Here is a 13346-nt window from a genome sequence, read left to right as displayed (position 1 = left end):
TGAGAGGAGAAAAATAAATTAAAGATAAATTTGTAAAAAAAAAACAAGAAAAAGAGCAATTTAGCCCATTTCATTGGGTGTGTCTATAACAAAAATGGCTAGACAATATAATAATAATTTATATAAATTTTTTGTATATAATATAAGTGCATAGTTTATGATTGAATAATATGATTATTAATTTTTTTATTTTAAAATTGCTTAATTAAAATATATTATCTCAAATTATATATAAAAATTTGTATAATTTATTTATATGTATAATTTTATTTATGACAACTGTATTATGATTTTACCCTTTTCTAGAATCAATCAAACCCTATAATTGCACAGCATTAATTACCCACGTGTTGATATTAGTCAATTACCAAATTAAAGAGTTGAGATATTATTCCACAGCTAGCATGCATTGTGATGTTGAAATTCTTGGAATATTAATTTTGGACTGCGTATTGCAAAAAGCAACATGACATTTGCAATAAAATTAAACATACATATCTGTAACATAGTTTAAGTAGTAAAATAAAAAATTTTATACATAAAAAGAGTATGACGATATAATAAGATTATACTCTTAACTTATTTGATTCTGAGATCGATTATTGAATTTAATATTTATCTTATTTAATATAATTAATTTTAATTTAATATAACAATCAAATTCGGATAAAATTTCTCGTTAAAAAAAAGGGAATTAAACCCATTAGATTAATAAAGGATAGAAAGTGACCAAATGCCATTTTTGAATCATCCAATTCAAAAGAGGCATTGATCATGTTCTGTTATAAATCCCATCTATTTCACCCATATGATATGACAAATTAAAGAATTAATTTGGTACTCCTCAAATGATGTGACATTTCATAATTTTTCTTTTTCATGGATCGGACAAACACAATTGTTGAAAGTTTACGTGTTTTTGGATGCTTGAAATTTGTAACTATCATTACCCAAAAACATGCTTCCAAACGAGCAGCTTCACTTATTTTGGCTTTAGAGGTCAAAATTAGGTTGGGTATAATTGATAGGCTCTTTAATTTCATAGTTATATTCATGAGAATAACATATAGTTTATTTTATTATTTAAGAAAATAACGAAAATATCATTTAAATTATATTAAATTAATCATATTAGATAGATAAAATTTCGAATCTAACCTTTTTATTCATACATGGAGTGCAAGGTCAAGCGAGGCAGTGGAGGCTTCTTTTCCCTAACATTTTAAGTAACTTTACAAAACCGGAATTTGAAGACAAAGCAAAAATATATATGATTAGGGATGTATGATTGAATAATAATTGCGTGGCCTAATTATGTTTGGTCAATCTTCTATGAAAGAAAGTGACTTCTCGCTACAGTTTCAAGTAAGCGGCAAAGGTACAGAGAGAGTTGGACTGCTGTCTTGAAGCTTACAAATGGCAGCCTAATGAAGACCATCCACTATTTATTATAAATACGGGGTTGGGCGTGGCGTTTCCTTGAGTTTTTACAGATAACGGAAAGGCACAGATGGCCAGCCTGAACCAGCAACAACAGCTGGTGATTCCTCAAGCATGGGGCAGCGGGAGCAACCGCATAGGCGCTATCAATGTACAGGGAAGGACTCCATTTCCCAACGTCACTCCTAACAACGATGACAAAAGTTTCGATGAACAGGTATTTATTTTGTCCCTAGACATATAGAATAATAATATATATATATATATATATATATATATATATATATATACACACACACACACACACAATATCTTGGACTTGACTGAAACTACGCTAATGGTTTCATGTGAGTGAAATGAGGCAAACCATGGTTTGTTAACACAGTTTTTCAACTACATCAATATAATATCTGATGGGATTCTTTCCTGAGCTTGATTTTGATACTTCGGATGATCAGAAGCCTGGATGGAAAAAGTTTTTGGCGTTTGTAGGCCCTGGTTTTCTTGTTTCATTGGCTTATTTAGACCCTGGAAACTGTAAGTTAATTTCCTTCTTTCTTTCTCTCTCTTGTGCTTGTGTCTGTTTACAAACATTTCTGTGGTGTCATGTCACAGTGGAAACTGATTTGCAAGCAGGAGCTAATCACCGATATGAGGTAAAAAATAAAAAAGCAACCCGTTTTTCTTCTTCAAATAGCAGTAAAAGAAGGAAAACTAACAAGCTGAGTGTTTTCATTCAGTTATTATGGGTGGTTCTTATTGGCTTGATCTTTGCTCTTATAATCCAGTCCCTTGCTGCAAATCTGGGTGTAAGCACTGGTAAGCCACAGTATCAACTAATCAAAAATAGCAGTCAAATTATGGAGCAAATGAACAATAACTTCTTAACTTTGCTCACTGGACTCACAGGCAAACATTTATCAGAATTATGCAAGGCTGAGTACCCAAAACATGTCAAGTACTGCCTGTGGTTGCTGGCGGAAATAGCTGTCATAGCAGCTGATATACCAGAAGGCATGCAGAATTCTTATACATGTCATCTATAAATTCACTTCAGAAAATAATACTCAAAGGCTGAGTTATCTAAAAGAAAAAAACCATTAATATTTCCAAGAAATTAACACGCTATACATTCAGCCATCAAAGTAAAATCTGCATTGCTTTTTTTTGTTCAGTCGTTGGGACAGCCTTCGCATTAAATATTCTATTTCACATCCCAGTATGGGTTGGAGTTCTCATCACCGGCTTCAGCACTCTCCTATTTCTTGGCCTGCAGAGATATGGGGTAATTTAACCCTTCGTTATTATCAATATTTCAATGCTTCCTTTTTTTTTTACCGGCCACCCATCAAAATCAAATACTGAGTAAGGTGATATTATAAAATTCTCATTAGCTTATCCTTCTACTTATTGTATGTATGTAATCTGTAGCTATCAGTACGGATGTTACGTTTTTCTTCAAGGGAATTTGTCTTCTTATCATTTTCCGGCTTATCATTTTTTTATTTCTATTTTTGGAGCTTTGAATTAGTTTAATCTCACTGGGTTTAGATGGTTAATATGGTAGGTGAGGAAGCTTGAAATGTTGATAGCAATGCTTGTATTCGTAATGGCTGCTTGTTTCTTTGGAGAATTGAGTTATGTAAAGCCTCCTGCAGTTGATGTGCTTAAGGGCATGTTTATTCCCAAGCTCAGAGGCCAAGGTGCTACAGGCGACGCCATCGCCTTATTGGGCGCCCTCATCATGCCGTATGATTCATCAAACTTCTCAGCTTCTAATTTTGGAAACATCAAAATTATCGGAAACTGACAAAATTTACCTGTTAATAATGCAGACATAATCTGTTCTTGCACTCAGCTCTTGTCCTCTCCAGGAAAGTCCCCAATTCTGTCCGTGGCATAAACGTGAGCCATAGTAAATAAATATCCGATAAAACTATGTATATATTTTTAAATATATAATTAACTAATCAGATAATATATAATTATATAATTATGTGATTTTAAATTAAAGATAAAGTTACACCTATCTACATTATAACACATTATCCATATATTTAATTATATACTTAAAAATGTGTACGTATAATATTACTCATGAATATGTATACATAGAATATTATTATGTATACAACTTTTGTATATAATTTTGTGTATAAATAATAATGTATATCATATGATTGGATAGTTAAAAATTAACGATAAAATATCATTTAATAATAAAATAATATATCGTTATTTGTACACAAAAGTTATACATATGGTTTTGGTGGTAATATTTCGATTATTTGTCTTGATATATGCAGGATGCTTGTAGATATTTTCTGATAGAGAGTGGAATAGCTCTATTTGTAGCATTTTTAATCAATGTAGCAGTGGTGTCCGTATCAGGCACTGTTTGCTCAGCTCCAAATCTCTCAGATGATACAAAGAATCAATGCAGTGATATTACACTCAACTCCGCTTCTTTCATGCTCAAGGTCTAAATTTTTCTAACGAAAAAAGAACAAAAATTCGAATTTGGAAAAATTAAACTTGATCTATATGGTGAAATACTAATATGAACTTGATTTTATTTGTACAGAATGTGCTGGGAAAATCGAGCTCCATTGTTTATGCCATTGCGCTTCTTGCCTCAGGGCAAAGCTCCACCATCACAGGAACTTACGCTGGACAATTTATTATGCAGGTCTTGAAGATGAAATAAAAGAAATCTGAAGTTGATTAATCACAATTTTCTTTGTTACATTTCTGGGTTGTGTGATTTTCAGGGTTTCCTGGACATGAAAATGAGAAAATGGCTAAGAAATTTGATGACAAGGTGCATTGCAATTACACCAAGCCTTATTGTTTCAATCATTGGTGGACCTCAAGGAGCAGGAAGATTAATTATCATTGCTTCGGTAAGACAAAAAAGAAATCAAATGACATTTTAAACTATCTCTGTTGTGAAGCTAAAGACTGGTTGTAATATTTAATGAGTTTTATGTACAGATGATACTGTCATTTGAACTGCCATTTGCTCTTATCCCTCTCCTCAAATTTAGCAGCAGCAGCACTAAGATGGGACCTCACAAGAACTCTATTTATGTAAGTATATGCTTTTGTTGTTGTTCTTTTCTTGTCTCCTACCTAAACTTTTGATATTGGGGTCAACCGCTTTGTATTTTGACATTTTAAGAGTCATGGTTGAATATTTGTCTGATATTCTGAAACAATTTGCTCGCAGATCGTTATTATTTCATGGATCTTGGGCCTGGGAATTATAGGCATCAATGTATATTACCTCACTACAGGTTTTGTAGATTGGCTAATTCACAACGACTTGCCTAGAGTGGAAAATGTGTTCATCGGTATCATAGTGTTTCCCCTTATGGCCGTTTATATATCAGCAGTTATCTATCTAACTTTCCGAAAAGATACTGTTGTGACATTTATTGAACCCACGAAGGAAGACCCTGTGGCCCAAACCCACATGGAGAATGGGCTTGGCTATCCTAATGAGTCATTGGAATTGGACCGCCTACCTTACAGAGAGGATTTGGCTGATATTCCACCACCTCAGTAGAGGTCTGCATCATCCCTGATAATTTGTAACTACCTGTATGTTCAAATGTTGCTGAACCTATAAATATCCTTTTTCGACCCTTAACCGTTCAAACTAAGAGGGACAGCTTCTGCATTCCACTTCTTGCGGGTATCTATGAAATTTGAGTTAAATTTTCCTTATTTTGTACCACATTCAGTTCAAAGTGTTTCATGAGAAATACTATTTATAAAAACATATTGTTCAAACTTATTCATCAAATCTGATATATTTATATGTGAAAAAATAAACAGTTATATCACAGATCATAAATTATTATCTCAATTTATAAAAATAAATTTGTACGGACAAGCAATGCCCACATTCACTGTTTAATTAGGAAAATAAACCACTTTGACCATCTCGTAATGAGGTTTAACATGCCAAAGTACACAGCTTCATTATATTTTTTCAGAGGAATTCAGGGAAAGAAGTAGAACTGAGACTACATCCAATACCATAATTTATTATTTCACATTCTACACTACCATTTTACAAAAGATAACTTTCCATTTATCAATTGTAAAAATTCAATATCAGATCCAAACACTAATTAATTGTGTGCCGTTACAAGACCTTATGAACTGCCCATAGAAATTTCTGTACTAATCAAAGGTAAGCACTTACAGATGCGATCTCCCAACTCTTATCTCCTGTTCTACCGGCAGAGGAAGTAAGCAACCGAGGACCGAATACAATTCAAGGATAGAACACGACTCCAAGTATATATAAGTAGTTTCTGTCATCCAAGGCCTGAACTAGTCCCTGATACGGACCTCAGCATTGGATGATTCATAGCAGGCTGGGCATTTCCTGAGTTGCTGAACATCACATTTGAAGGTACAGAAGATGATGCTTGTAATGTTGTTATGGGCATCCTCTGCCCCATTGGAAACATAGACTGCTGCGGCCTAAACTGCATGTGGGGATGAACTGGTTGGTTGGGTTTGCCGCCATAACCTAAAATACTTGGCTGTGAAGATGAGGCTGACATTACTTCTTGTCGATTGTCACCCATGCTGTTAACCATGGAAGGAGCAACACTAGGCATGTTCATCTGTGATGGGACTCCAGCAGTCCCAAATCGAGCCAATACAACACGGGCCCGATCTGCAGCAAACCTCTGTCTTGTCTTCTCAACTTGTTCACACTCTCTCATTAGCAAGGTTTCCACTTCTGCAAACTGTTTCAACTTCAACTCCAATCTCTTCAACTGTGACCATAACTAAATTTTAGTAAAGTGGTCACAGAAAGTTCAGATTCCAAATGACATATATATGCAGAAATACAATGATATATAATATGAAAATTTTTACAGATCTCCTTCAAGATTGAGATAGGATACAAGCAAACAATATTGGTTTCAAGATTCATCATAAATCACCATAAAATTAGGCGGATCATAAAGAATGTCATCCAACATTGTGAAAAAACCTCTTATGAAATTTCATTAAAGTTATCAAAACCTGTCTTTTAAGGTATGTCACAGTTACTTTTCTAAACAAGGATGGTCCAGCAGAAATTTGCCAAATCTAGGGAGGCAAAGAAAGTTTCCAGAAAAATTCAAAGACTACAAGAATCCGAAAAAAAAAAAATTATACCTGATGATTTATTATATTAGCAGAAAGCCTTTGAATTTCTCGCTCTTCATGATCTGCAAATAGTTTTGCCTTTGTTGCTGCAGCAGAAAGACCAGCTTTTGCACCCATTTTCACTTTATCTGCAGCTAATGGAGAAACCTCCGCCCCATTTTGACCCCACGAACCATGGGTCAAGTTCTCTTCTGAAATTTAACCCAAAAAAGATTCAAATGAATAATGGAAAGACAGAGAAAGGATGAAATATAGGACCCAAGGAAAGTAATGTTCACATACCTTTTTGCTGTGTTGAATTTGCATTATCACCATGAAAACCACCTTCCCTGCGTACACTTTCTGCGTTCATTCTACAAGGGTGAAAAGGAATACTTACATATTTGTCCAAAATTAATGAATGAATGCAGCACACATACCAAAATTTCAATGAAGAAGGTGAAGAATTTCCAATCAGCCAATACAAGGAAAGTTCACTCTAACCTTCACATAACTCTTACCAGTGGAAAAGAAGAAACGGTATGCTCATTATATAAAGAAATGATGACCTTGCAGTCATTTAGACATGAAATAGCTTAGGTAGGCTTTATATCCTAAGAATCCAATGCAAAAATTTCCAGCAAATCGTTTTGAATAGCAAAAATGAAGACCTTTAAAATTGTAATGGCAAAAATGAAAGTAAACTCACTAACCTGTTGCTATGTCCTGATCCTTCCATCTGTTCAGACATTGTTACCAAGGCTGCATGGGCACAAGCTGCAGCAACTCTAGGTCCAACAGCAGAGGCCAAAAAAGCAACCTAGAAATTTACTGAATTAGATCCACAACACTCATGCAAGCAAACATATAAAAATAGGCCCCCTTTATCTTAGAAATCCAATCATACAAAGAAATTCTCAATGTTCATAGAGTTGAAGAGAAAAAACCAAAACAGAATAGATGGGAAATGAATCTTTTCCTTTTGCTTTGGTCAATTTACTTAGGTTTGGTATTTGAGCATAATTTGTTTGGTCAAGTTTTATCATCTATTTAATGCAGAAAAAGCTTCTGTATGAGCAGAACATACTATAACCTTAATGTTTCAGTTAAATCTCCAATAACAGTCAATTTCTTCTAAAATGAAAAACCACACAATCACTAGTAAGATCATAAATTTATGCCACAATTAAAAAATAAAAGGCCTTCTATATATTTGCATGGTAAGGTTAAAATTTACCATTGTTTCGCATTTCCTAAAACAAATTTGGAACCGTAGTTCAAGACCAACATGGAATAAATGTCTTACATTCAACAGTACATTAACTTGGAAAATCCCCAAAATCATCTAAAATCTAAACATCAACTATCAAAATGTCTATGGTCAATTACCAAGGCCATAACCGGATTCCCAGAATTTGAAAATGGAAGTTGACTTTCTGTATCAGCTTCTTGAAGGCATGATCCTATGAAAATAAAGAGAAATTCAGAAATGCTGTTACATAAACATCATTATCATGATCATTTGAAAGAACAGAGACTCTAAGAATTTAAGGATTACCTGGTAGATCACCATTTAAAGTTGAATGTAATCTTCCACGATCATCTCTACTTGACGAATCAGATGGCTTCGACGAGTTGGGAACCTCAATACTTTCTAGTACACCATCCTCCATGGGTAGACGGACAAAATGCAGGATGCATTGTGCTTTTGACTTGGTGCCAACGTGCTCCGCAATTTCATTCCAATTATCATTGTAGATTTCTATACCCTCAAGCAGCAAAAATGTTTCTTGATCGCTCCAAGTTTCTCCATCCATATCACCATAATCTTTTGTAGGATCCACCCTAATAAAATCTAGGCTTGAATGACCAATAACAAATCTCCCCTCATGGAAACAATCAGAGCATAGAAGAACATCAGCCTGTTAAACACAATGCTGATCAGCAAACAGTGAAACCAAAAGAAGTAAATAACATCAGAATTTATGTTAAACCAAGTTTTTCAAAGGATTTTTCAACAAAAAAGCTATGTAACTCAGCCTTCCTAAGTAATTGTGTATGTTCTTAAACTAATTTAACCATAATAAAGTTACACAAGCCGTTGGCATGCCATAGTGTGTGAAGCAAGTATTAGGAATGAAAATAATAGTACACTATAACTTTTTCTTCCACCAATTTAATAACACATAATGTAAAAGAATTCATTTTGCTAAACCATGGTTTATTTCACCAGCAATAAATCTGCACTCTTACAAAGACCTTTAGAGATGATCTCACTGCTCAAGACAGCACCAAGACATTATGGAAATAATATTTCAGGAAAAGTAACTGAAGTACTAAAGCATGGTGTAAATGCCAAATCAGTCCCCAGTACAGTGTTTCCACAAACAAGCTTCTTAACAATATGCGAGTTACATTCAAGAAATTCCAGAAGACCTTTCATAGGAGATTAAAACTAGAGTCATAAGAAGAAAAATGAAAACTCTAAAGCCCAAACCACTGTTTTCTAAATCACTCTGCAAATAGGATAAAGCAAGATCCACACCATTTAACCAAAATTATATTATGAATGTTAAGCCATGCTATGTAAGAAACTTAGTTTTAACTACCCTCATGAATGATTGAAAATTTCAGAGCAAAACATTTCAGCAATGCAGATAGCTTTCTAGAGTTTCACTTGTTTAGAACAAAGTATCAACCACATGTGGACAGCCAAACACTAGTGACAAGCAAAAGAAAACAACATAGGGTAGAGAGAACATGTAGATTACCTCCTTCTGTGACTGAAAGTACACATCTGGAATTTGTTGAAAACAATAATTGCAATTATTTTCCGATAAACGCTCTCGAATTCTGTTGTCCAAGTCCAAGAAATCATCATCATGACATGATGATGATGAATATACTTCAGCTGCCTTGACTCTACACTTAGGCTTGTCGAATTTGATCAAACTGTCAATGGACTTTAAAGTGGCTGATGGCACATGAACCTCCCCACTAAAATCCTCCCTCAAATAGGACCCAGTATTCCAAGGCTCAGGACTTGGTGCAGCAGCACAGTAATTAATGATCCCCCAGTGATTAAGGAACCGAAAAATTCGATTTAGATCTTCATTGTTAATACCTTCTACCAAATCCTGGCAATCAGAAACCACAAGCCTCTTCTCTGGATTATCCATGTACTTGGCAACAATATAGTTCCTACATTCCATGTATTTCTCTGGTGTATGTTCTGGTGACTTTCCAGAGAAAAAATGTGGCACCACTTGTCTCTCCAGTCGATTTACTGTGGCAGGAGAAAACCAATCTGCTCATGGGAGGACCCGCAAACAGTCAAATATAGTAATAATTACAAATCCCCTTAAACAAGAAATACAGGTGCATATCCAATAAAAGAATGGGCAAACAGTAAATTTTGGTGCCAGTCAAATGACAAAAATTATGCAACACTAAAGTCTGACCTTACATGAGTAATCTAAACACCAATCAAAATTTTTTGTTCAGACATTGGATTGTTGGACCTCACAAATGAGAAATTGGACGTCAAAGCCATAACTGGATGGGAAAAAGACAAAAGCTCTCCACTAAACACTCTTCAAGTAATGTAAAGGTTAACAAGATACAATTCCCAAACAATTTCTTCAGCTGAAAAATATCTTATCGTGGCGACCGTAGGAATACATAAATCTATAGCTGGATGTGAAAAAGACAAAAGAGACTCCGCTAAACTCCCCTTTAGTAATATAAAGGTTAAACATGATCCAAAATACAACCTCCAACCACTTTCTTCAGCTGAAAAATATCGCCATCTCGGCCATGATAGTAATACATACAATTAAATAAATTTTTCAGTGTTAAAATTAAGCAATTAGTCACTACACTTTACAGCAAACTAAACTTGACAATTAACTTGGCAGTAACGGAGAAACTGCCACCACTAGTTCTATCATGAAAAAAATTAACTCAACGCCCTAAGTACGCTATCCAAACCAATTTGTTACCTTCAATCTTCCACTATGAAAAACTTTTGGGAATGGAAAATTTAGCTATGCTTATAAACCAGCAACATACAAAAGAACTTTTCAAAATCAAAACTGTTACTTTATTACAAAAATAAAGCGTAAACCTTAGGGGCATTTACAGATATAGAGATGGAATTAGAACCTGAATGCATAGGAACAACGTGAACTCTATTTCCAAACCTCTTCACAACCCCCTTTCCTTCCATAATTTGCGGAGGAGTAATCACACACGACGCCAAATTCCCGCCATCACCCCTCTCCGGATCCAACGCCGCGCAATCGGCAGGCACAGCCGACAAAGCCTGCAGCTGCCCGTACGAAATATTCTCCAACACCATCACCGAACTCCTCCCACTACTCTCCCCGACCAAATTCGCCCTCTCAGTCGCCACAAGGTTCATCACAGACGCGTGTGGCCGGTTCACCCTTAGCCGAACCACACGAGGAAAGTCGCAGATGCGCGTGCCACCGTCAATCAAGACCTCGTTGTCGTTCCCCACCGGATCTGGTGCCGTGGAGGCGTGCTGTATGTCGTCGCCGTTGTCCATATTCCCATTACAATTATTAACGTGATTGTCCGTTTCGTTGTCGTTGTTGTTGTTGTTGTTGTTGTTGTCTTGTTCTTCGTCTTCGTCGTCTACGTCGTCGTCTTCGTGTTTGGGTTTTCTCAGCTCCCGCTTTCGCCTCTTCCATTTTCGACTATCTGGAACTAAAAGTAAAAAATAAGTTAAATTGAGAAAGACTGGGAGTGAAGAGCGAAGGATTTAGGAATAATTAAGGGTATAAACTAGGATTAATATTGTTATAAATATTACCTGAATGAAAGGAAGGTGAAGCTGGCATTGAGAGAACTTGTGTAATGTGGGGTCTGTGATTGGTGGGAAAAAAGATCAAAATCAAATCCAGACAGAGAATAGGGCTCGCTGGCTTCCTCGCTCTCTTCTGCTTTAGCTTTGTGCTGTGTGTGTTGTGTTGTGTGAGATTAATGTTGTTATAGATATCTTGCTTTTTTTTTTTTCTTGCGGTGAGGTGGGGAAATAGAATTTTGGAGGGGCTAAGAGAGGTCCACGCGCAAGGAGGTCGTGTTGTCGGAGGAATATTTTTGAACTGGCCCAAGCACTTATTTTCCTCCCAAAGTTGATGTATCCTTCCGCTAATATTAATTAATTATTAAAAATTTAACTATTAATTTATAAATAATTAAAATTAATAAGATCGAAAAATATTATTTATTTATTTTTAATTTAAAAAATTATAATATTTTCAAGTTTAAATTTTTAAATATTTTTTTAAGTATTTTTTCTTTCTTTTTTTTATATCATCATCAATCCATTTCTTTTTTCCTATCATTTTCTTTCATATTTTTGATATTATCTTTGTTTAATAATAAAGATAATTCATTTTTATTTTGTGATGAAGACATCATCTTCATTGGGAAAAGACATGAGATTTCGAGAAGAAAATGTGAGAGAAAGAAATTAATCAATGATAATGTTGGAAAATGAGAAAGAAAAAAAAACTAAAAGGAAAAATATGATATTTCAAAGTTTAATCTAAGAAAAGTTATTAGTTTTCTAAATTTAGTAAAGAAATGGATAATATTTTATTATTTTTAATATATTGTTAATTAAATAATAATTTTACTTTGAAAATTTAACTAATTTTATTAATTTTAATTATTCATAAATATGTGTTTAGATTTTTAATACTCACGGGTATTAATTTGAAAATATAACAAACTTTGGGTGCGAATAAATCTTATGACCTTGTGAATTTTATTTGTGGGGGCATGTATTATACGTTTGATGAATGTATTTTAAAATATGGTAATGTTTTTTATTATATTATTATGCCGTAGAAGTATACAAGGTAAATGGTAATAAAGTTTGTTAATGAAAATTTACTATTGATTATGATTTATGAAACAATTTAAACGTGCCTAAAATTAATACATTTATAAACAACATCATATTTGAATACTAACATGTTTGCATTTAATTAGATTACATTATTCTTCAAATTTGCTCAAAATTTTGCTGATATGATTTCATATTTATAGAAATTAAGATTATTAATTAAAAATAATCACGTTTAAGTCATGCATACAAAAATAATCCTAAAATCACGGAGAATAGATCCTTGCATCTAGATAAATATTAATTTTAAATTTTGTTTATGGAGTGATTTTAATTGTTTTTAGGTATATTGATTACATATTGTGTGTAAATGAAACCTAGAATGCGGTATTAAAATAATAAAATTATTAAAGCTAGAAAACATAATAATAAGGGTTTATTAAAATAATAAAATTATATGTATAAATAATATATATAATTTTATATACAAATAATGATGTGTTAATATATGATTGAATATTATATTATCTTTAATTCTAAACTATCAAATCATATAATGATACGTCATTATTTATATATATAACATTACTCTTATTGAAATGAGTTTATTGAATTTTTCCTATGTACAATGGTTTATTGAAAATTTTAAAATGTATAATGTAATAGGGTTTTATTGATATTTCACAATATGTTATGATCATGGGTTTTTTGATACTTTACGTGAACGGTTTTTAGATACTTTCCACCTCACTTTTTCGTGCAAGGTATACTTAAAATTTCGAGTAATGAAAACTTTTTTTACATAATTTAGTTTTCTAATTTTTAAATACTTTATTTATACATTATATATTTTATCATTACATGATTGATC

General features: G+C 33.5%; 2 protein-coding genes across 4 annotated transcripts; one reads left to right on the top strand and one right to left on the bottom strand.

The window, feature by feature from the left end:
- Positions 1-1247: 1247 nt before the first annotated feature.
- LOC123229514 (metal transporter Nramp5-like) lies at positions 1248-5239 on the top strand. 2 transcript variants are annotated; one of them, XM_044655375.1, is made up of 13 exons: positions 1248-1657; positions 1872-1977; positions 2056-2096; positions 2181-2259; positions 2350-2454; positions 2616-2725; positions 3008-3189; positions 3276-3345; positions 3747-3920; positions 4025-4129; positions 4212-4343; positions 4435-4530; positions 4670-5239. In XM_044655375.1, the coding sequence occupies exons 1-13, from the start codon at positions 1511-1513 to the stop codon at positions 5006-5008; spliced, it is 1686 nt and encodes a 561-aa protein (XP_044511310.1). In that variant the 5' UTR covers positions 1248-1510; the 3' UTR covers positions 5009-5239. The 2 variants fall into 2 exon arrangements, with proteins under 2 accessions (XP_044511310.1, XP_044511311.1); XM_044655376.1 differs by having other exon boundaries at positions 1253-1657; positions 1899-1977.
- A 233-nt stretch (positions 5240-5472) lies between these two features.
- Positions 5473-11650, bottom strand: LOC123229513 (SWI/SNF complex subunit SWI3C-like). 2 transcript variants are annotated; one of them, XM_044655374.1, is made up of 9 exons: positions 11435-11650; positions 10762-11322; positions 9369-9904; positions 8156-8519; positions 7987-8060; positions 7311-7417; positions 6901-6971; positions 6628-6809; positions 5473-6239 (listed from the first exon to the last, which is right to left on the bottom strand). In XM_044655374.1, the coding sequence occupies exons 1-9, from the start codon at positions 11460-11462 to the stop codon at positions 5769-5771; spliced, it is 2394 nt and encodes a 797-aa protein (XP_044511309.1). In that variant the 5' UTR covers positions 11463-11650; the 3' UTR covers positions 5473-5768. The 2 variants fall into 2 exon arrangements, with proteins under 2 accessions (XP_044511309.1, XP_044511308.1); XM_044655373.1 differs by having other exon boundaries at positions 10762-11328; positions 11435-11649.
- Between the last annotated feature and the right edge of the window lie 1696 nt (positions 11651-13346).

This window comes from Mangifera indica, chromosome 11 (assembly GCF_011075055.1).
Source record: "Mangifera indica cultivar Alphonso chromosome 11, CATAS_Mindica_2.1, whole genome shotgun sequence".
Classification (NCBI taxonomy): Eukaryota; Viridiplantae; Streptophyta; class Magnoliopsida; order Sapindales; family Anacardiaceae; genus Mangifera; species Mangifera indica.
The sequence above is the reverse complement of the archived record's forward strand: the minus strand, read 5'-3'. Positions and strand labels throughout refer to the sequence as shown.